Here is a 24,905-nt window from a genome sequence, read left to right as displayed (position 1 = left end):
TCACTCCACATTATTACCTCTGGAGCCCGTCAGTCCACCACGGAATTGTGCAATGAAAGTCCAAGAACTACAGGAGATGGCAAGCCCTCTAGCATATAACAATCGATTAATTCCGAGTGCATGGCCTCTACCTGCAGATATATACCTCTAACAACCCGAGTCAAATACCCCTGGCTCAAGGGAGCAGAATCAATAGCTATAAGTATAGGTATAGTCAAATTTATGAGGATTGAGGGCCTGGTCCTGGACGAACCAGGAGTCAATCAGAATAAACTCGGCTCGGCTGTCCAAAAAAGCACAAAAGAATTGTGACCTACCCACAAAGGAAATATATACACCCGCGTTGGCAACATCCCTGCCACCCGGGCTCCTAAGTTTTCCGGCAGTTTATTTGCGACTGCATAAAGATGGACAGATGTCCACAAAATGGTTCTATTTGGCACAACGAGAAAAAGAAAAAAAAAAACACTTTTCCCCAAACTGCAAGAGGACTTGTGCAACAGGTCTTCCCACCCAACATGGCAGCCTCCAGGGAGACAAAGGTCTTGTACAGAATTAAGGCATCTTTCACCTTCTCCGAGAGGCCCTGACAGAGCTGGCTACGCAGCGCGGGAGCATTCCACCTAGTATCTGTAGGCCACATACAGCGCAATACTCCTCCGCTGGCCAGTCTTCCTGATAAAGCCAATGTACTTTAGCCTTAGAGAGACGCAGTCGGGGGTCAGCATAACTTAGATCCAGAGCATTAAACAATTCCTCGACCGTGTGAAGCGACTGGGAGTCAGACGGCAGAGGAAATACTGAGGCTTAGGGAGGTCACCGTAGAGAGATTACAATCCGAAAGCAGCTGTTCCCTGAAGGCAGTGGACCCAAAGCCTGGAGATGGATCATGCAAGGCAACTGCGCATAGATCTGCCACCTCCAGGCTAAGTGTCTGTAATTGCCCAGCCAGAGCAGCCGCAAGATCCATAGTTGATCCAAAAAGGTATGGGCTGGTGATAATGTCACAATACTGTAACAGGATTTCCTGGGGCCATTGGCTCCTTCCCTGTCCCTCAAGCTAGGAGAAGCCAAGGCTATCCCTATTCCCCCAGATGGTGGAGGTGCTGGGGCCTCGCACCTCGTTATGCTCCTAAACGTACACTGAACTGTTTCCTCCCCCATCCAGGGAGGTAACGGACAGAAGTGTGTAGGAAAACACAAACTTGACAAACAGTGGAACTGACAGGTAGAAAAGAAACGACAATCATACAAATACACTGAATAAAACAAGAGTAAAGAAAAAAAAAAACTGTAGGAGGGAAAACAAACAAATAGCAGGGAAGAATAAACACAATACCAAACGCACACAGATACAGGCGCTTCTCACAAAATTAGAATATCATCAAAAAGTTCATTTATTTCAGTCCTTCATTACAAAAAGTGAAACTCATTTCACGTGTTTATTTCTGTTAATGTTGATGATTATGGCTTACAGGCAATGAAAACACAAAAGTCATTATCTCAGTAAATTAGAATCCTTTATAACACCAGCTTGAAAAATGACTTTAGAAAAAATGTTGTCCTACTGAAATGTACACTCACCGGCCACTTTATTAGGTACACCATGCTAGTAACGGGTTGGACCCCCTTTTGCCTTCAGAACTGCCTCAATTCTTCGTGGCATAGATTCAACAAGGTGCTGGAAGCATTCCTCAGAGATTTTGGTCCATATTGACATGATGGCATCACACAGTTGCCGCAGATTTGTCGGCTGCACATCCCAAAGATGCTCCATACAAGGCAGGATGGATCCATGCTTTCATGTTGTTTACGCCAAATTCTGACCCTACCATCCGAATGTCGCAGCAGAAATCGAGACTCATCAGACCAAGCAACGTTTTTCCAATCTTCTACTGTCCAATTTCGATGAGCTTGTACAAATTGTAGCCTCAGTTTCCTGTTCTTAGCTGAAAGGAGTGGTACCCGGTGTGGTCTTCTGCTGCTGTAGCCCATCTGCCTCAAAGTTCGACGCACTGTGCGTTCAGAGATGCTCTTAGGCCTACCTTGGTTGTAACGGGTGGCGATTTGAGTCACTGTTGCCTTTCTATCAGCTCGAACCAGTCTGCCCATTCTCCTCTGACCTCTGGCATCAACAAGGCATTTCCGCCCACAGAACTGCCGCTCACTGGATTTTTTTTCTTTTTCGGACCATTCTCTGTAAACCCTAGAGATGGTTGTGCGTGAAAATCCCAGTAGATCAGCAGTTTCTGAAATACTCAGACCAGCCCTTCTGGCACCAACAACCATGCCACGTTCAAAGGCACTCAAATCACCTCTCTTCCCCATACTGATGCCCGGTTTGAACTGCAGGAGATTGTCTTGACCATGTCTACATGCCTAAATGCACTGAGTTGCCGCCATGTGATTGGCTGATTAGAAATTAAGTGTTAACAAGAAGTTGGACAGGTGTACCTAATAAAGTGGCCGGTGAGTGTATGTTCAGTAAATGCACTCAATACTTGGTCACGTTTCCTTTTGCGTAAATCACTGCATCAATGCGGCGTGGCATGGAGGCGATCAGCCTGTGGCGCTGCTGAGGTGTTATGGAAGCCCAGGTCGCTTTGATAGCAGCCTTCAGTTCGTCTGTATTGTTGGGTCTGGTGTCTCATCTTCCTCTTGACAATACTCCATAGATTCTCTATGGGATTAAGGTCAGGCGAGTTTACTGCCAATCAAGCCCAGTGATACTGTTGTTTTTACACCAGATATTGGTACTTTTGGCAGTGTGGACAGGGGCCAAGTCCTGCTGGAGAATGACATTTCCATCTCCATCACTGTGTCAAGTCACTCATGACCAATAGACAACGCCAGAAGCATCTTACCTGGGCCAAGGAGTAAAAGAACCGGACTGTTGTCAGTGGTCCAAGGTGTTGTGTTCAGATGAAAGTAAATTTTGCATTACATTTGGAAATCAAGGTCCCAGAGTCTGGAGGAAGAGTGGAGAGGCCACAATCCAAGCTGCTGGAGGTCTAGTGTGAGGTCTCCACAATCAGTGATGGTTTGGGGAGCCATGTCATCTGCTGGTGTAGGTCCACTGTGTTTTATCAAGACCAAAGTCAGCGCAGCCGTCTACCAGGACATTTTAGAGTCCTTCATGCTTCCCTCTGCTGACAAGCTTTTTGGAGATGGATATGTCATTCTCCAGCAGGACTTGGCCCCTGTCCACACTGCCAAATTACCAATACCTGGTGTAAAAACAACAGTATCACTGGGCTTGATCGGCAGCAAACTCACCTGACCTTAACCCTATACAGAATCTATGGAGTATTGTCAAGAGGAAGATGAGACACCAGAGAGCTGAAGGCTGCTATCAAAGCAACCTGGGCTTCCATAACCTCTCAGTAGTGCCACAGGCTGATCGCCTCCAAGCCACGCCGCATTGATGCAGTAATTGATGTAATAGGAGCCCCGACCAAGTATTGAGGGCATTTACTAAACATACATTTCAGTAGGACATTTCAGATTTTACAATCATTTTTCAAGCTGGTGTTATAAAGTATTCTAATTTACCAAGATAATGACTTTTGGGCTTTCATTGGCAGTAAGCCATAATCATCAACAGTAACATAAAAACCACGTGAAACAGATCACTCTGTGTGTAGTGACTATATAATAGGAGATTCACTTTTTGTATTGAAGAACTGAAATAAATTAACTTTTTGATGATATTCTAATTTTGTGAGAAGCCCCTGTATGTCCTGAGAACAACACACAACGACTGCTACTAATTCAGACTACTCCTTCAACACTAAAAAAAAAAAGTTAGATGTAAACTATCAACAGCAATTCACCAGGACAAGGTGTGAGCATATAAAAAGGAGAGGAGCGGCCAACACAGAACAGCTGAGACCATTCAGGACGAAAAACTTCAGGAAGGTGAAGCAGATCTAATAAGTGCAGGGGTTTGTGTAACCAGTTGCCTCAATCTTCTGGTTCTCACAGGGGGCAGTATTACAGTATTTATATTCTTGTACACAGGGGCAGTATAACTGCTATAACACCATGTGCTGCAGGGTCCTTGGTAGTGAGGACAGAGTATTATCGTACAGAATTTAATGATCGCCATACAATGAATTATTTTTTTATAACAGGCCACTACATGTTTTATTATTATGTGAATATATAGGGACACTTAGAAACATAAATATAAGACAAAACAACATAAAAACAAAATTATTTTCACAACTCTTTAAACATCTGTATCTGAGGTGCAGTCCTCTCCCTCTCCTCTAGAGGTGCTCTTTCAATCAACTATCGCCTCTATAGTTCCGCTTTTTTTAACAACATAACCCTCCTAACAGAACTGGAAACTTTTTCTATGGAAGATGGAAGCATTAAAACTGTAAAACCGGCAACTTAGCAGATAGATGGCGGCCTATAATATATTCATTGGATATTCTCCGCCTCTAGGACCTCCACAATCAGTGCAGCAGAGGGCCTTTCTTTGGGGTCCTCACTCGAGCACATGAAAAACAGTTCTATGATCCGCTGATAGGAGTCGTCCAGATTATCAATGTTGAGCGGTGGCCGTGTCCCCAAGGCTTCGTAGTAGGCGTCCTCGTCAAAGTCGTCTTCATCGAAAGAGTCCTCTGTGGACCAACAAAAAAAGGGATCAGAAAGTGACGAAGATCGGAGTGTCCTACACTGCCGGGTCCTGACAACACCCACCTTCATCACCATTGTCGTTTTCTGGTGGCAGGTTGACATGAGGGATGGACAAGGTCATCATCTCCCATAGAGTCAAACCAAAGGCGTAGATGTCAGACTTATCGGAGATGACACCGAATTCTTCCAGAGCCTCCTTGGGTTTCCAGGATTCTGTGCCGATGTAATACGAGTCTGGATCACTCACTAGAAGCAAGGAAAAGTAATAGTGAAACGAGCACAGAAAGACTAGTCTGGTGAAAAGAAAGTAAGGAAGAGACACCTAGAGTGAAACACGTATAGGAAGACGGGAACAGCTGATGCCAAAAGCCTGTGGAGCCTCAGAATCAGGTTCTGTAGGCTTTGGACGTCGGAATCGTGGCACGTTGACATGCGTGGGACTTTTTTTTTTCCTAATAAACTGATAAACGAGGGACAGTATCTTGATTTTATTTCTTTCTCTAAGATTTTCAGGTTTCCATTTGTGTGTTTTATTTTTACCTGCCTAGGCCACCAAACAAATGCACTCTTTTATGTGCAGCAATGTGCCAAGCAGCCACCCCCTCCATTAATTTGGTAGGTTGTGAGTGGCTGCTTCATCGGTTATGCTGCACCGGTGTTTTTTCTACCACATGGGTCCACTGCATCCTGAGAGTGCATTTGTTTGGTGGCCTAGGCAGGTAAGCATCTCTGCCCTGTTTTGCTGTATTTTCTATTTTTGGAGGATCTTTGAATCCTCTTTTTGTGCTTTTGCTGTATTTTATTTTTAAATACATTTTTGTATTTTTAACTTTTCAGTACGAGGTCAGTACTGGGGATTGGGGGGCGTCCGATAGACACCTCCACCGCACCAGAGTAATGAGGAAGAACGGAGGCTAAGGGCCAAAATAGGCGCAACTAATGTGATGTGCCAATTCTGGGGTGGCTGCGGGTTGGTGTTTTTAGTCTGGGAAGGGCCCGATAACCAAGGACCTTCGCAGCCTGATAATACCAACCCGCGGCTGTCTGCTTTACCTTTACTGGTTATCAAAAATAGGAGACCCCATGTTGTTTTTTATCATTATTTATTAGGTTAAACAGGCATAAAAGCTGTGGAATAAACTCCACTTGAAAGGAACTAAAGGGTGTTGTGAAATTATATATCTGCAGGATAACTATCATCTATATATTGCTTTATTAGTTGTAAACTAGCTGCAAATTACATAGAAAAGTGCAGTATGTAAAATATGATAAAAACGCATTGTATACGGATCCGAGCCGAGCAAATAACCGCATGACAAGAAGTCAAGACAAGATTTTCCATTACTGACCCCTGGGCTTGATGTCAGCAGACATTACACAGCTGACATCAACCCCATTACCCCGATTGCCACTGCACCAGGGCAATCGGGAAGAGCCAAGGCATCTATGGATGCGCCACTTCTTGCATGGCTGGGGTTATTAGTATGGGAGGCCAATATCCATGGTCCATTCATGCCTATTAATATAAGTCTGCTTTGCCTTAGCTTAATAAAAAATAGGGGGAACCCAACATAATTTTTTTGGGATCCCCCTTATAATAACCAGTATTTGCTAAACAGAGAGCTGTGAGCTGATGTTAATAGGTTGGGAAGGTCCATGGATATTGGCCCCTTCCCAGAATAACACCAACAGCTCACAGCTGTCTGCTATCCCTCAGCTGGTAATTATTAGCTAAATATAAGGACAGAAAACTACACACACAAAGCACTGATTATGTATCTCACCGACTTATTTCTATCCTGAGGGTTCTGGCTGTGAATTTACTGTACTTGGCTGATGAATTGTCAGGTTTCCTTTGAGAGGTGTGAGTAAAAATTAGACGGCACACGCATGGTTCATGCGCTTTACGATTTTTTTTTTCGCATCCATTGACTTGCAATGGCGAGTGCGATCCGATTCTCGCAATCGCTATGGCGATGTGGTTGTGGGTGCTGTAATCTCCCCCAACCGGACAGGCCATACACTGCGACTGCGGGGGGGTGGGGTTGGTTGCAGGTTCTCCATCTCCCAAGGAGGGACTCAATTTAAGAAAATGAACCCACGGTCCCCGAGTCCTCACGTGGCCTCCTATAGACTTCCACAATACTCACTGATCATGTTCTCATCCAGCAGCAGCGACACCCCAACGTCACAGATTTTGATGGACTCGAAGTCGCCCTTGATAACTATGTTGGTGGATTTGATGTCTCCGTGCAGGATGTTTTTATCGTTGTGCAGGTACTGAAAAGGGAGAATAAGACGATACCATAGACTGTAGAACATAGATACAGGCCTGACCTATGACAACCCCTACTGCGCAGTGAAGGTATGACAGGCGGAGGGGCGCTCTCATTTTCTAAGAACCTATATTTTCCAGTCACTGGGGCGGGGTGAGCGCTTGTTCTTTACCAAATGAGTCAAGCAGATTTATATGAATGGGAAAATGCCAAACTTTTCTTTTTCAAATTTCCATGGGGATCTTGAATCTGTAACTCCCGTTACATACTGCTATATATTATATATACACATACACACAATACAATCATATAGCAGTATGTAGCTAAAATGAGGACCAACATGGCCGCCATGTCAATTCACGTCACGTAGGATCTCTACCCGTCAGCTGCAGCTACGTCCGCAGAAGACACCGGCCGGAAACACCGGGACTTGGAACCAACAGTAAATAAGAAAAAAGCCGCAGACTTGGCGAGTGCTGTAGAAAGATTAGAATCCAATGCCAAGTATAAAATCCTTAGATTCCAGCCAACACGTTTCGTAGCCGATCTGGCCCCTTCCTCAGGCACATAATGACTGGATATTGTCCATGACCTTTATAGGGGTCATTGATGACGTGATGACTTGGTTTCACAATAAAAATTACATACATCTAAAAAAGACAGCACTTTTTATAGTCACATTATTAGGTAAATAAGATAAAAATTCTCATCAAATATTATAAATACATAAACTATATTTGACGTTCATGTCTAGCACAGAATTCTAACATTCAATCTCATCGCTCTGATTACCGACAGGTTTGAGGGGTTCTGCTATGGGCACTAGTTTCACCCCAAATGACACCAATCTTTTCAAGTCCTCCCACTTAGCCCAGTCCTCCCTGCTGGTGGCCCACATCTTTTACAAAAGGTTCATTGATGATTTATTTTTTATATGGGCAGGCACACTCCATAAGGCAGATCTTTTCATGAATAAACTTAAAATGATAACCGTGGTGGTGGTTACATTTTTTTTCTAATTTTTCAGGACCAAAATATGGATTTTTGTGTACTTACCGTAAAATCCTTTTCTCCGAGCCATTCATTGGGGGACACAGACCATGGGTGTATGCTGCTGCCACCAGGAGGCTGACACTAAGTATTACAAAGAAGGTTAGCTCCTCCCCTGCAGTATACACCCCTCTGCTGGCTCCCAGCTAACCAGTTCGGTGCAAAAGCAGTAGGAGATCAATAACATATAAGCGTATAGCATGTCACATTATATATGAGAGTATAACATATCAAATGATAAAAACAAATACAACTAATAATAGGGAGGGAGCTGTGTCCCCCAATGAATGGCTCGGAGAAAAGGATTTTACGGTAAGTACACAAAAATCCCTATTTCTCCTTCGCCTCATTGGGGGACACAGACCATGGGACGTCCCAAAGCAGTCCCTGGGTGGGGACAACATCAGATCAGGCCGTGTAACCGCTACTTACAAGTGCGCCAAGGCGGCCTGCAAAGTCCGCCTGCCCAGACTCACATCTGAGGAAGTGTGTGAATTATAGTGCTTCAAGAATGCATGCGGACCTGAGACAGGGAGATAGGCTGACATCTAGCACGGAAGGACTCCTGGATGGTGAAAAGAATCCACCAGGCTAACGTGGCCGATGAACCCGGCTAAACCCTTCCTGTGACCATCGGGAAGCCTACTTACCATCGAGAAGCCCAAGCAAAGTGTCCAACCTTTGGAAGGACGCCGTCCTCGATACGTACCCACTTGGAGCACTCACTTCTTCCAGATTATGGAGAACCCATTCCGTTGTGTGGACTGGAGCCGAAAGATGAGAGGACGATGCCCCTGCAACAGTGGGAATACAAAACCACCTTGGCAACGAGGGAATGGGATGGCTTGAGGGCAACGATGCATAGATGGTAATAAGGAAAAAAGACTGAAAGGAACAGAGTGGGAAGCTCTGAAGACTCATCAGGATGACAAGAACGCATAGAAGAAAGGGGAGTGACGTTCCCTTATCGTAAAGTCTTTCTGGATCGAAAAAGGAGTGTACTGTAAGATCCCCAGGACCATTAAGGTCCCCCAGATCTAACGGTACGCGGTAGGGAAGAACTACAGGTGGAGACTCCCTGCGAGAAGGTCCATATTTCCAATTTTGACGAAATAAGACGGAGAAATACTAGTACCGCAAGCGAGAAAACCTGACATGGTCAGTGCGGGTCTCCCAGGATCACTGGGGGCCTTTTCCGCTTCCAAAAAGGTCTCAGACGTAGTGGAAGAGGAGTTATGGAAATTGGTACCGTGGAAGAAACGGAGTATGCACTGCGATGGACTTGGATCTTGCAGCCAAACCATGAACTGGAGTACATAGGCGTTCAGCTTGGACGCCATCCGACCTACATCTGGAGTACTCCAGTGAAGGCAGATGTGAAGGAAGACTTCCGAGTGAAGTTCCCACTCACTTGAGGAGAAAACCCTGATGGCTGAATATGTCAGCCGCCCAGTGTTCTACTCCAGGGACATGTACTGTTGAGATCACCGAATGATAGATCTCGGCCCATCAGAGAGTGCGAGGTACCTCGGCCATGGCGCTTGACTGTGGGTACCTGCGAGATGATTGACGTATGGCACAGCCGTGGCATTATCCAAATTGAAGACGGATGGTTGACCCGCCTAAGGGCAGTGGACCTGCTGTGGGATTGGCCGTACTGTTCAGATCCCCAGAGAAATGATCGGGAGAAGAAGACGGGCATTGGTATCCCTAATAACCATTGGACCAGAAGAAGGCTCTGGATGAGGAAGGAGCTTAGAAACTACCTTTTGAAAGCCTGATTGACTTGCTGAAAACGAGCGGAGCAAAAGAAAACTACTTCCGTTTTCATCTTATTGCTCGGAACCCTCCTAGCTAATTGAATGAACCGAGGGAATGAGTGATCAAGTGCACAAGCTCCGTGTTGAAGGGCCACGACCTTGACTCGAGAGAGAGAATTACCATCCTTCTTGTGCAGGATCATCGTCAAAGAGGATCTGCTGGGCTGGGAATGAGGAAAAAACTTGTCTAAGTTTAGCTGCTAGCCCAAGAGAGAGGGTATTGCAAGTGATATAGACGACTTAGCGTAGTCCTTGTAGAGCGGCTAGAGAGTCGACCGAGTAGGGCAGGACGACCATGTTTCTAAGGTGCAGGAAGCGCATGACAACCGTCATGACCCTTGCGACCACTCTGGTGTGGTAGCCAGGCAGAAGGGCCAGGTCGTGAAAATACTGTTCGCGAATGGAAAGGCGAAGAGATTATAGTAGAGAGGAGAAATAGGTATGTGAGGGAAGAATCCCGGATGACGATGGATGCCAGAAAACAACCACGTTTCTCTGTTGAAGTAGTGGCTGAGCGGAGGAACTCCATCCGAAAAAAGAGAGGGCCCTGTCAAAGGTTGTTAGAAGTTTGGGGTCCAGAAATGGAGATACTTTTCATTCCCTCCATTTTGGAACCAAGATCCCTTAGATCTAGACTGTCCTGGCCAATGCTTCCACTGCTGGTTGAGCTTGAAGAAGAGATACGATCCCTTGCTAGTCTCCCGCTCAGAAGATTTGATTGGCCAGCTATACTGTGGAACGAAGTAGATAAGGTCTGGGACCCGGAGACTTTCATTCTCTCCCTTTGGTCAAGCAACCCATGTGGCGGCTAAGAAAGGGTAGAGCGCTAAACCCGAAACCACAGGACGGAACTAACTAGACCTGCTATCCGACCGTCTGTGGAATCTTAATTGATGATACACCGGCCAGGATACTGGTAGGAATACCGCAAGAAATTCTGCCCGGCGAGTCTGTCAAGTGACAGAATGCGGGACTGTAACAAGCAGGTCTCTGCCATCGTGCAGAGAAGAAAATAAGGAAAAAAATAAAAATAAATAAAAAATAAAAAACCTCGATCCACCATCTCTTAACAGGGAAGTGGAGAGGAATCGTCCACTTTCTTGCATCTGATACAAAGGGGGGAAAAACCTCCTTGTTGGGACGCCACAAATGTGTGCCTCAGTACATCCCCAGAATTGAGGTTTCCGAGTGGACAGGGCAGGTTGAGGCGATAGACCTGGATGCAGAAGAAGATACATGGAGGCGACACTCCGTGTGCTCGTCTGTTGAAGGTGTGGGGGGAAATCGGAGCCCTTAAAGGGACCCGTCGCCCATAAAATTCCGACCAGGTATGGTATCCTACTTAGAGGTCTTCCAGTGCATCACCGTCAAATGTTGATGGAGATTTTCTAGAACCTGTACGTTTTTCTAGAATACTTGCGGCCCCTGCTAGCCGACGGCTCCCATTGTAGGAGAGGGAGCATGTGAGTGCTCCAGAGCTCAGTTAGGGTGACCAGCTTAGGATAGATGATGTGCCCTTAAGACCAGTAAATACTGGTCATGCGCTTTTAAGGCTAGGGGTTACTGGCCATGAGCCTTTAAGACCAGGGAATACTGGTCTTGTGCCTTTTGTAAGATGAAATACTGTTCATGTGCCTTTAAAAGCAGGGCATGCTGAAATCCAGGAGATAATGGTCATGTGCCCTTAAAACCAGGGTATGCTGGTCATTTGCGTTTAAGACCAGGGCGTACTGGTCCTGAGCCTTTAAGTCCAGGGCATAATGGTCACGTGCCTTAAAGACCTGGGCATACTGGTCGTGTGCCTTTAAAAGCCAGGGCGTACTGGACATGAGCCTTTAAGACCAGGGCATACTGGTCATGTGCCTAGAAAACCAGGACGTACTAGTCATGTGCCTTTAAGACCAGGGCATACTGGATATTGCGTTTAAGACCAGGGGATACTGGTCACGTGCCTTTAAGTCCAGGGCATACTGGTCATGTGCCTTGAAAACCAGGACGTACTAGTTATGTGCCTTTAAGACCAGGGCATACTGGTTATTGCGTTTAAGACCAGGGGATACTGGTCACGTGCCTTTAAGTCCAGGGCATACTGGTCATGTGCCTTGAAAACCAGGACGTACTAGTTATGTGCCTTTAAGACCAGGGCATACTGGTTATTGCGTTTAAGACCAGGGGATACTGGTCACGTGCCTTTAAGACCAGGGCATACTGGTCATGTGCTTTTAAGACCAGGGTATACTGGACACGTGTCTTTAAGACCAGGGAATACTGGTCACGAGTCTATAAGACCAGGGCATGCTGGTCACGTGCCTTTAAGACCAGGAATACTGGTCATGAGAGGAATGTAGGAACAAGTGCCTTAAAGACCAGCAAAGCTGGTAATGTGCCTTTAAGAACAAAAAAAGCTGGTCATGCTCCTTTAAGACCAGGGATGCTGGTCATGTGTCTTTAAGACGAGGGCACACTTGCCATGTGCCTTTAAGACCAGTGCCTACTGTCCCTGTGCCTTTAAGACCAGGGCATACTGGCCTGATTAAGTACTAAGGAAAAAGAGACCGGCTTCTGGCAGAGCAGAGAATGCTGGGGATGTGACCCTTTTAAAACTAGGGGACCCTTAAGACCAGGGAATGCTGGTCCTGGGTTTAATAAAAAGGCATGGAAAGCTGGGGATGCACCTATGGGCCCAGCGACTACCGAGGCAGAGTAGCAAATACCAGGGAATGAGTCGCCAGGGAATGAGTCGCCAGGGAATGAGTCGCCAGGGAATGAGTCGCCAGGGAATGAGTCGCCAGGGAATGAGTCGCCAGGGAATGAGTCGCCAGGGAATGAGTCGCCAGGGAATGAGTCGCCAGGGAATGAGTCGCCAGGGAATGAGTCGCCAGGGAATGAGTCGCCAGGGAATGAGTCGCCAGGGAATGAGTCGCCAGGGAATGAGTCACCAGGGAATGAGTCACCAGGGAATGAGTCACCAGGGAATGAGTCACCAGGGAATGAGTCACCAGGGAATGAGTCACCAGGGAATGAGTCACCAGGGAATGAGTCACCAGGGAATATGAGTCATGAGAGCTTCGTTGCTGGGAACTCACAGCTCTCCGTGTGCAAGCCTGCATACTGTACTATACATTCTGTAGTGTGCAGGAGCACCAGAAAATTGCAGCCTTAAGTATATAAAAAAACAGGGAAAGCTAGTCCCTTAATGCTGCCGGGATGCGTGCCGGGGATGGGGGGCCGATTCACCTTACTCAGGTTCTGAGTCCCCCGACTGGAATAGCGCTGACTTCAGCGCTGAAAAACCGCCGGCCGCAGCCCCCTCCAGAAGAAATAGTGACCGCAATGGAGGAGGAGGAAGATGGCCGCCGAGATCTCGTCTGGAACGAGAAGCGCCTGAATAGGGGGGCGGAGCCGCTAGAAGGGAGCAAGCGGTGGGCGGGGCCTCCCGGGCTGCGGCCTAAACAGGGCCGAAGCCGGGGACTAAAGTTATGGCTTCGGCCGGCGCGCACCCGCAGACTGAGGGGAAAAGTGCCGCGAAGCTCTGTGGGGACCCAGTCGCTATGGAGCCCTCCTCTGACCGTCGGAACACCCAAATCTCACGGAGCACTTACCCCAATATAGAGGGGGACCATGGCAGATGCTGCAGGTAGGAGCTGTGCCCGGGTAGATAGGCCGATGCAGGGTTGGGGAGCCTCCATCCACCATCCCTGCAGAAGAGGGGTGGAGAGGAACCGTCTGCCTCCTTCCATCATCCGCTTTTTCAGTGGTGATGCAGTGGGGGCTGCTCGGACGCCACGCTGGAAGGTGCCTCTGTACAGCCGAGGGTAAAACCTGGTGGACAGGGCTGAATGTCCGGCAATAGGCCTGGCTGCAGAAGAGGATACTGAAGGAAAACTCCAGTGCTCGTCTGATAAGGGAGGGGGGAGATCGGTGCCATGAAAGGGCCCGTCGCCCCTAGAATCAGCTCAGGCAGTGGCTTCCCACGTCGCAGGAGAGGATACGGAGAGGTAAAACTCCCGTGCTCGCCTGTTGATGGTTCGAGGAAATCGGAACATGAAAGAATCCGTCGCCCCATTCGACCGTAGTAAAAAGTAAAAAACGGAAAAAAAGAGTTCTTTGGGTCTGAATAGCAGACCCGTCCGTGTGCCTCCTACGGACACTAAGCAAGAACTGGTTAGCTGGGAGCCAGCAGAGGGGTGTATACTGCAGGGGAGGAGCTAACTTTCTTTGTAATACTTAGTGTCAGCCTCCTGGTGGCAGCAGCATACACCCATGGTCTGTGTCCCCCAATGAGGCGAAGGAGAAATAGAGTTTTTGGAAGGGAGAACAGAGGTAAGACCACCGCAAGTCCACAATTAAAAAAAAAAAAAAAGCGCAATGTTAAGTTACCTGGAGTTCTCGAGTGAACATTATCCAAAATGCATTCACAATGTTCCAAATGTCCAGTATAGATCAGAAGAAAACTGCACGTGATGGCGATTTTGAAAAAAAGTCAAAGTTTTACAACAAAGATTTGAAGACAAAAAAATACCTCCCCAAAGCATAATGACCAACCTGAGGAAGGGGCCATAGAGAATGCGAAACGCATGGTCTGAATAAAAGGATTTTATACTTAGGATTGGATTCTCATCTTCCTGGCAGCGCACACCAAGTCCGCTTTTTTTCTCGTATTCATGGTCATGTCTCAGAGGGCACAGAAGAGAGCATAGGTTTAATGCCGCTGTAATGCTCGACAATGGCACTTTAATGTTATCAGCAATGATCAGAGCTCAGCTCCGGTTGCTGCTATAAACAGGCAGATGGAGGTTGTATGACAGCTCGTGAGCTCACGCCATACCCCCCCAACCTCCTACATGACAGATATATCAGTCATTGGGCTTTCAGGGGTCATGCAGCCCCTCTCTTTCTCCGTGTAACAGGAACAGTAGACCATATAGGAGATTATATATTGGGCAGAGTTCAGACGGTAGAGGGACGATTGGTGCACTACAACCGAGTGTGAGCATTTATTCTTGAACTACATTGTGTGGCAGGGGATTATTTTCCTCTAATTTAATGATGTCAGAAAAGTCTTAAATTAAAAATGTATAACTAAAAATTAATTTCTGGAAACGCGGTTTATAAGGAATTTTGGCCATTTTCTTCTGCATCCTCTATGCATCACCATACATAGACTACATAGTGAGGGATTAGTGACTCGTTTGGGAGCTCCTTCTGTGGCCTGTATCGGAGACGGGGGTCCGCAGCTACCAAACTAAACGCCAGTGTCTTGCAAATCTTTTTGTTCACCCCTGGTCAGTACCGCTCGGTCTCTCTTCCCCCAGACCCATCTACTGTGATGATTTAGACTTGGTAAGAATTCATCACAGAAGATAGTTCAGGAGAAGGTAGATGAGCCTTATGGACCAAGGGGAGAAGATCACTGATTGATTCACTGGTCCAGCACCCTGAGCCTTCTATGTACTGTGATACATAGAGGATGTAGAAGACAAACAGTCCAAAATATTCAGTGGAAGCTACTTTGGCAAAAATGATTATAAAAGAAAAGAAATACATGAATTTAGGTTACAAAAAGACCAAGTTTCTGCAGCTTTCATTTAGGGACAGGAAATTAATAAAAGTGCCTCATATGGCCCCAACTACATGATCCTGGTGGCCACGGGTTGATGACCTGTTACCAGTCATTGCAGCTTCCCTTATATTACAAGGGGTCCCATTCTTTAGGGTAAAGCTATGACACTGTACCTTCAGCCCCCGCGCCATGCTCAGGGCCACCTTAAGAATGGTGTGGGCAGGAAACGGGCCCAGTTTCTTCTCGCTTCTCTCCTCTATCAGGTTGTTCAGCGACTTCTCTCCGCCGTACTCCATGGCGAGGCAGAGGCTGCCATCTTTGGCCTTGGTCAGGCCTCTGTAACCTGAGAAGGATAGGCGATACAACCTGTGAGCGAGTCACTGCATGTAAGGATGTGTTCACACCAGACAGCTTTTATTTTTTGGAAGTGTGATGACCCCTTTTAGCCGACACCAGAAAACAACCCACAGGATCAGAAAAAAAATGTGAACATTGGTAGACAAGCCCTGAAAAGCCAGGACCACTACCAGGACAGTGCCAGGACCTGCTGAGATTGGTTCTCTCTAATTTACGGCACATTACTAGTGATTAGTGCAGTCCCCTTAGAGAGGCGATAACCGCTCATCGGGTAATTTATGTGATTATTGTACTGACTGTCAACCTCTGGCTGTTCTATCAGATTATATCAAAACCTACAGGTTATTTCTTCTACCCGGCTGAATTCTAACACCAAAAGGAAACAAGGCGAAGATGATGGATCCATCAGCAGCTGAAATGCCGGACTATCGGGTACAGCGACTCCACACATACTTTCTACTCACCAACAATGTTGGGGTGTTGTAGGTTTTTCAGAATTCTGGCCTCATTATTCAGTCTCGTCTCATAGAGGCTCTTACTGGACTTGTCACACTGTTTATTCACCTTCTTTACCGCCCAAGGGGAATGAGATAAACCTTTTGGTGATCTACCAAAAAACAAAATGCTTATTCTCTAGAGCTGAACTCACTCTTCTGCTGGTGCAGTCACTGTGTACATACATTACTGATCCTGAGTTACATCCTGCATTATACCACAGAGCTGCACTCACTATTCTGCTGGTGCAGTCACTGTGTACATACATTACACTACTGATCATGAGTTACCTCCTGTATTATACCCCAGAGCTGCACTCACTATTCTGCTGGTGCAGTCACTGTGTACATACATTACATTACTGATCCTGAGTTACATCCTGTATTATACCCCAGAGCTGCAGTCACTATTCTGCTGGTGCAGTCACTGTGTACATACATTACATTACTGATCCTGAGTTACATCCTGTATTATACCCCAGAGCTGCACTCACTATTCTGCTGGTGTAGTCACTGTGTACATACATTACATTACTGATCATGAGTTACATCCTGTATTATACTCCAGAGCTGCACTCACTATTCTGTTGGTGCAGTCACTGTGTACATACATTACATTACTGATCCTGAGTTACATCCTGCATTATACCACAGAGCAGCACTCACTATTCTGCTGTTGCAGTCACTGTGTACATACATTACATTACTGATCCTGAGTTACCTCCTGTATTATACTCCAGAGCTGCACTCACTATTCTGCTGGTGCAGTCACTGTGTACATACATTACATTACTGATCCTGAGTTATATCCTGTATTATACTCCAGAGCTGCACTCACTATTCTGCTGGTGGAGTCACTGTGTACAAACATTACATTACTGATCCTGAGTTACATCCTGTATTATACCCCAGAGCTGCACTCACTATTCTGCTGGTGCAGTCACTGTGTACATAACATTACTGATCCTGAGTTACATCCTGTATTATACCCCAGAGCTGCACTCACTATTCTGCTGGTGCAGTCACTGTGTACATTACATTACTGATCCTGAGTTACATCCTGTATTATACTCCAGAGCTGCACTCACTATTCTGCTGGTGTAGTCACTGTGTAAGTACATTACTCTGTATATATATATGTGGTGACTCCACCAGAAGAATAGTGAGTGCAGCTCTGGATGGGCATCTTATGCAGTGGACTTCACCTTTTCATGAGATAGACGCTGACTCCAGTGCCGTAACCAAACTTCTTCATGAATGGTGAGGCTGGGATGGCAAATGAGGGGGACTGTGCGGAGGACCCTGCAATAGAGGAACAGAGCAGCCGTGTTAGAAGATTACAGTCGGTAGATATGACGCCGCTCTGCCCGCTCTAGTTACTGTTATGTTCTGCTTTCTACTAGGGTTGGCATATTACCAAAAAAAGACCAGACTCCATTTAAATCTTTAATTTTTTTTCTAATTTCGATCAAGTATAGATAAAAAGAGGAAAAAAAATATATACATACAATTGCGCTCCCGGCGTCTCGGTCAGGGATTCATATGAATCTGAAGCAGCACAAGTGTCACACGATAAAGGCTGCGGAGATTACAGCAAAGAAACCCGTCACACAGGAAAAGATACTGTGCATCATCGGGCACCTGATGCCCTGGGATCGCTGAGGGCCCCGGAGACCGGCAGGGGCCCAGGGAAACGTTTACACAGCAAGAAACTAGGAAGAAAAAATCCACCTCAAAAGCTGCCGGACTCCCTGTGGATTTGTCAGGCCGACTTCCAGACTTTTCACCACACTAGTAATAGCCGTGAACCCTCCAGGGGTGGGCCGAGAACCAAACAGGGGGCAACAGTGGCCTCATTACATGTTATAGAGGAGTCACAGGCCAGAGCTCAAGGGGAGGGGAAGGGTTAACCCAGGTCAGGACCCCGACCGTCACTATAGGGCCGAGCGACTGCTCCTCTGTATGAGACATATGGCCAACATATATCAGAGGGTCTTCACACAGAAAGGTGAGAGGTCACCCCCATCACTGTACGACGCCCCCACCCCCCAGTATAATACACCCCCATCGCTGTACGACGCCCCCACCCCCCAGTATAATACACCCCCATCACTGTACGACGCCCCCACCCCCCAGTATAATACACCCCCATCGCTGTACGACGCCCCCACCCCCCAGTATAATACACCCCCATCACTGTACGACGCCCCCACCCCCAGTATAATACACCCCCATCACTGTACGACGCCCCCACCCCCAGTATAATACACCCCCATCGCTGTACGACGCCCCCACCCCCAGTATAATACACCCCCATCGCTGTACGACGCCCCCACCCCCAGTATAATACACCCCCCTTCACTGTACGACGCCCCCACCCCCAGTATAATACACCCCCATCGCTGTACGACGCCCCCACCCCCCAGTATAATACACCCCCATCGCTGTACGACGCCCCCACCCCCAGTATAATACACCCCCATCGCTGTACGACGCCCCCACCCCCAGTATAATACACCCCCATCGCTGTACGACGCCCCCAGCCCCAGTATAATACACCCCCATCGCTGTACGACGCCCCCACCCCCCAGTATAATACACCCCCATCGCTGTACGACGCCCCCAGCCCCAGTATAATACACCCCCATCGCTGTACGACGCCCCCACCCCCAGTATAATACACCCCCATCGCTGTACGACGCCCCCACCCCCAGTATAATACACCCCCATCGCTGTACGACGCCCCCACCCCCAGTATAATACACCCCCATCGCTGTACGACGCCCCCACCCCCAGTATAATACACCCCCATCGCTGTACGACGCCCCCACCCCCAGTATAATACACCCCCCATCACTGTACGACGCCCCCAGTATAATACACCCCCATCACTGTACGACGCCCCCAGTATAATACCCCCCCATCACTGTACGACGCCCCCAGTATAATACCCCCCCATCACTGTACGACGCCCCCAGTATAACACACACCCCCCCATCACTGTACGACGCCCCCAGTATAACACACACCCCCCCCATCACTGTACGACGCCCCCAGTATAACACACACCCCCCCATCACTGTACGACGCCCCCAGTATAACACACACCCCCCCATCACTGTACGACGCCCCCAGTATAACACACACCCCATCACTGTACCACGCCCCCACCCCCAGTATAACACACATAACTGTGATTTCACACCTCGTCCTTCATATATAACTGATGACATCACACGGAGCCATATACCACACAGAGCCGCCAACCTCTAAGTGCCCCTGATATAACAGCTATAACGGCCCCCGCCGCCCCGCACACGCTGACACCCCGGGGTCCCGCTCTCACCGAGGCTCCTGCCCTTCGCCACCTTACAGGGGGTCTTGAAGCTGCTTTCTGCCTTCTCCATCTTCTCCGTTTCTGCCGTTACACACGAGCTGCTCCCGCGACACAATTCAAACCGAAGCGAGCGCGCTCCCGTGCCTGACGTCACCTAGAGCGACAAGCGTGCGTATAACGTCTCCAGAGCGCGCACGTAGTGACGTCATCTCCAGCAGCGGCAAAGGAGGAGGAGGGGCTCTTCTGTGTGATAGAAATACCGACTGTATCTAATCCTCTCCTGTGTGATACTGACTGCTGAGCTGTGTATCTAATCCTATCCTGTGTGATACTGACTGCTGAGCCGTGTATCTAATCCTATCCTGTGTGATACTGACTGCTGAGCCGTGTATCTAATCCTCTCCTGTGTGATACTGTCTGCTGAGCCGTGTATCTAATCCTATCCTGTGTGATACTGTCTGCTGAGCCGTGTATCTAATCCTCTCCTGTGTGATACTGACTGCTGAGCCGTGTATCTAATCCTATCCTGTGTGATACTGACTGCTGAGCCGTGTATCTAATCCTCTCCTGTGTGATACTGTCTGCTGAGCCGTGTATCTAATCCTCTCCTGTGTGATACTGTGTGCTGAGCCGTGTATCTAATCCTCTCCTGTGTGATACTGACTGCTGAGCCATGTATCTAATCCTATCCTGTGTGATACTGTCTGCTGAGCCGTGTATCTAATCCTCTCCTGTGTGATACTGACTGCTGAGCCGTGTATCTAATCCTATCCTGTGTGATACTGTCTGCTGGGCCGTGTATCTAATCCTCTCCTGTGTGATACTGACTGCTGAGCCATGTATCTAATCCTATCCTGTGTGATACTGTCTGCTGAGCCGTGTATCTAATCCTCTCCTGTGTGATACTGACTGCTGAGCCGTGTATCTAATCCTATCCTGTGTGATACTGTCTGCTGAGCCGTGTATCTAATCCTCTCCTGTGTGATACTGACTGCTGAGCCGTGTATCTAATCCTCTCCTGTGTGATACTGTGTGCTGAGCCGTGTATCTAATCCTCTCCTGTGTGATACTGACTGCTGAGCCGTGTATCTAATCCTATCCTGTGTGATACTGTCTGCTGAGCCGTGTATCTAATCCTCTCCTGTGTGATACTGACTGCTGAGCCGTGTATCTAATCCTATCCTGTGTGATACTGTCTGCTGAGCCGTGTATCTAATCCTCTCCTGTGTGATACTGACTGCTGAGCCGTGTATCTAATCCTATCCTGTGTGATACTGTCTGCTGAGCCGTGTATCTAATCCTCTCCTGTGTGATACTGACTGCTGAGCCGTGTATCTAATCCTATCCTGTATGATACTGTCTGCTGAGCCGTGTATCTAATCCTCTCCTGTGTGATACTGTCTGCTGAGCTGTGTATCTAATCCTCTCCTGTGTGATACTGACTGCTGAGCCGTGTATCTAATCCTATCCTGTGTGATACTGTCTGCTGAGCCGTGTATCTAATCCTCTCCTGTGTGATACTGACTGCTGAGCCGTGTATCTAATCCTATCCTGTGTGATACTGTCTGCTGAGCCGTGTATCTAATCCTCTCCTGTGTGATACTGTCTGCTGAGCCGTGTATCTAATCCTCTCCTGTGTGATACTGACTGCTGAGCCGTGTATCTAATCCTATCCTGTGTGATACTGTCTGCTGAGCCGTGTATCTAATCCTCTCCTGTGTGATACTGTCTGCTGAGCTGTGTATCTAATCCTCTCCTGTGTGATACTGTCTGCTGAGCCGTGTATCTAATCCTATCCTGTGTGATACTGTCTGCTGAGCCGTGTATCTAATCCTCTCCTGTGTGATACTGACTGCTGAGCCATGTATCTAATCCTATCCTGTGTGATACTGTCTGCTGAGCCGTGTATCTAATCCTCTCCTGTGTGATACTGTCTGCTGAGCCGTGTATCTAATCCTCTCCTGTGTGATACTGTCTGCTGAGCCGTGTATCTAATCCTCTCCTGTGTGATACTGACTGCTGAGCCGTGTATCTAATCCTATCCTGTGTGATACTGTCTGCTGAGCAGTGTATCTAATCCTCTCCTGTGTGATACTGTCTGCTGAGCCGTGTATCTAATCCTCTCCTGTGTGATACTGTCTGCTGAGCTGTGTATCTAATCCTCTCCTGTGTGATACTGTCTGCTGAGCCGTGTATCTAATCCTCTCCTGTGTGATACTGACTGCTGAGCCGTGTATCTAATCCTATCCTGTATGATACTGTCTGCTGAGCCGTGTATCTAATCCTCTCCTGTGTGATACTGACTGCTGAGCTGTGTATCTAATCCTATCCTGTGTGATACTGACTGCTGAGCCGTGTATCTAATCCTCTCCTGTGTGATACTGTCTGCTGAGCCGTGTATCTAATCTTCTCCTGTGTGATACTGACTGCTGATCTGTGTATCTAATCCTCTCCTGTGTGATACTGTCTGCTGAGCTGTGTATCTAATCCTCTCCTGTGTGATACTGTCTGCTGAGCTGTGTATCTAATCCTCTCCTGTGTGATACTGACTGCTGAGCCGTGTATCTAATCCTATCCTGTATGATACTGTCTGCTGAGCCGTGTATCTAATCCTCTCCTGTGTGATACTGACTGTTGAGCCGTGTATCTAATCCTATCCTGTGTGATACTGACTGCTGAGCTGTGTATCTAATCCTATCCTGTGTGATACTGACTGCTGAGCCGTGTATCTAATCCTCTCCTGTGTGATACTGTCTGCTGAGCCGTGTATCTAATCTTCTGTGTGATACTGACTGCTGATCTGTGTATCTAATCCTATCCTGTGTGATACTGACTGCTGAGCTGTGTATCTAATCCTCTCCTGTGTAATACTGTCTGCTGAGCCGTGTATCTAATCCTCTCCTGTGTGATACTGTCTGCTGAGCTGTGTATCTAATCCTATCCTGTGTGATACTGTCTGCTGAGCCGTGTATCTAATCCTCTCCTGTGTGATACTGTCTGCTGAGCTGTGTATCTAATCCTATCCTTTGTGATACTGTTTGCTGAGCTGTGTATCTAATCCTCTCCTGTGTGATACTGTCTGCTGAGCCGTGTATCTAATCCTATCCTGTGTGATACTGACTGCTGAGCCGTGTATCTAATCCTCTCCTGTGATACTGTCTGCTGAGCCGTGTATTTAATCCTCTCCTGTGTGATACTGTCTGCTGAGCCGTGTATCTAATCCTATCCTGTGTGATACTGTCTGCTGAGCCGTGTATTTAATCCTATCCTGTGTGATACTGTCTGCTGAGCTGTGTATCTAATCCTCTCCTGTGTGATACTGACTGCTGAGCCGTGTATCTAATCCTCTCCTGTGTGATACTGTCTGCTGAGCTGTGTATCTAATCCTATCCTGTGTGATACTGTCTGCTGAGCCGTGTATCTAATCCTATCCTGTGTGATACTGTCTGCTGAGCTGTGTATCTAATCCTATCCTGTGTGATACTGTCTGCTGAGCCGTGTATCTAATCCTCTCCTGTGTGATACTGACTGCTGAGCCGTGTATCTAATCCTCTCCTGTGTGATACTGTCTGCTGAGCCGTGTATCTAATCCTCTCCTGTGTGATACTGTCTGCTGAGCCGTGTATCTAATCCTCTCCTGTGTGATACTGTCTGCTGAGCCGTGTATCTAATCCTCTCCTGTGTGATACTGACTGCTGAGCCGTGTATCTAATCCTATCCTGTGTGATACTGACTGCTGAGCCGTGTATCTAATCCTCTCCTGTGTGATACTGTCTGCTGAGCTGTGTATCTAATCCTCTCCTGTGTGATACTGTCTGCTGAGCCGTGTATCTAATCCTCTCCTGTGTGATACTGACTGCTGAGCCGTGTATCTAATCCTATCCTGTATGATACTGTCTGCTGAGCCGTGTATCTAATCCTCTCCTGTGTGATACTGACTGCTGAGCCATGTATCTAATCCTCTCCTGTGTGATACTGTCTGCTGAGCCGTGTATCTAATCTTCTCCTGTGTGATACTGTCTGCTGAGCCGTGTATCTAATCTTCTCCTGTGTGATACTGACTGCTGATCTGTGTATCTAATCCTATCCTGTGTGATACTGACTGCTGAGCTGTGTATCTAATCCTCTCCTGTGTGATACTGTCTGCTGAGCCGTGTATCTAATCCTCTCCTGTGTGATACTGTCTGCTGAGCTGTGTATCTAATCCTATCCTGTGTGATACTGTCTGCTGAGCCGTGTATCTAATCCTCTCCTGTGTGATACTGTCTGCTGAGCTGTGTATCTAATCCTATCCTTTGTGATACTGTTTGCTGAGCTGTGTATCTAATCCTCTCCTGTGTGATACTGTCTGCTGAGCCGTGTATCTAATCCTATCCTGTGTGATACTGACTGCTGAGCCGTGTATCTAATCCTCTCCTGTGTGATACTGTCTGCTGAGCCGTGTATCTAATCCTCTCCTGTGATACTGTCTGCTGAGCCGTGTATTTAATCCTCTCCTGTGTGATACTGTCTGCTGAGCCGTGTATCTAATCCTCTCCTGTGTGATACCGTCTGCTGAGCCGTGTATCTAATCCTATCCTGTGTGATACTGTCTGCTGAGCCGTGTATTTAATCCTCTCCTGTGTGATACTGTCTGCTGAGCCGTGTATCTAATCCTCTCCTGTGTGATACTGTCTGCTGAGCCGTGTATTTAATCCTATCCTGTGTGATACTGTCTGCTGAGCTGTGTATCTAATCCTCTCCTGTGTGATACTGACTGCTGAGCCGTGTATCTAATCCTCTCCTGTGTGATACTGTCTGCTGAGCTGTGTATCTAATCCTATCCTGTGTGATACTGTCTGCTGAGCCGTGTATCTAATCCTCTCCTGTGTGATACTGTCTGCTGAGCTGTGTATCTAATCCTATCCTGTGTGATACTGTCTGCTGAGCCGTGTATCTAATCCTCTCCTGTGTGATACTGTCTGCTGAGCCGTGTATCTAATCCTCTCCTGTGTGATACTGTCTGCTGAGCTGTGTATCTAATCCTATCCTGTGTGATACTGTCTGCTGAGCCGTGTATCTAATCCTCTCCTGTGTGATACTGTCTGCTGAGCTGTGTATCTAATCCTATCCTTTGTGATACTGTTTGCTGAGCTGTGTATCTAATCCTCTCCTGTGTGATACTGTCTGCTGAGCCGTGTATCTAATCCTATCCTGTGTGATACTGACTGCTGAGCCGTGTATCTAATCCTCTCCTGTGTGATACTGTCTGCTGAGCCGTGTATCTAATCCTCTCCTGTGATACTGTCTGCTGAGCCGTGTATTTAATCCTCTCCTGTGTGATACTGTCTGCTGAGCCGTGTATCTAATCCTCTCCTGTGT

The 24,905-nt window shown here is 47.4% G+C and overlaps 1 protein-coding gene across 1 annotated transcript; it reads right to left on the bottom strand.

The window, feature by feature from the left end:
• Positions 1–4,116: 4,116 nt before the first annotated feature.
• On the bottom strand, positions 4,117–19,722 carry PBK (PDZ binding kinase). The gene is made up of 7 exons (XM_077291793.1): positions 19,554–19,722; positions 17,413–17,509; positions 16,178–16,320; positions 15,530–15,699; positions 6,798–6,927; positions 4,711–4,893; positions 4,117–4,631 (listed from the first exon to the last, which is right to left on the bottom strand). The coding sequence occupies exons 1-7, from the start codon at positions 19,612–19,614 to the stop codon at positions 4,429–4,431; spliced, it is 987 nt and encodes a 328-aa protein (XP_077147908.1). The 5' UTR covers positions 19,615–19,722; the 3' UTR covers positions 4,117–4,428.
• Positions 19,723–24,905: the final 5,183 nt, after the last annotated feature.

The sequence above is a fragment of the Ranitomeya variabilis genome, chromosome 2 (assembly GCF_051348905.1).
Source record: "Ranitomeya variabilis isolate aRanVar5 chromosome 2, aRanVar5.hap1, whole genome shotgun sequence".
Classification (NCBI taxonomy): domain Eukaryota; kingdom Metazoa; phylum Chordata; class Amphibia; order Anura; family Dendrobatidae; genus Ranitomeya; species Ranitomeya variabilis.
The sequence above is the reverse complement of the archived record's forward strand: the minus strand, read 5'-3'. Positions and strand labels throughout refer to the sequence as shown.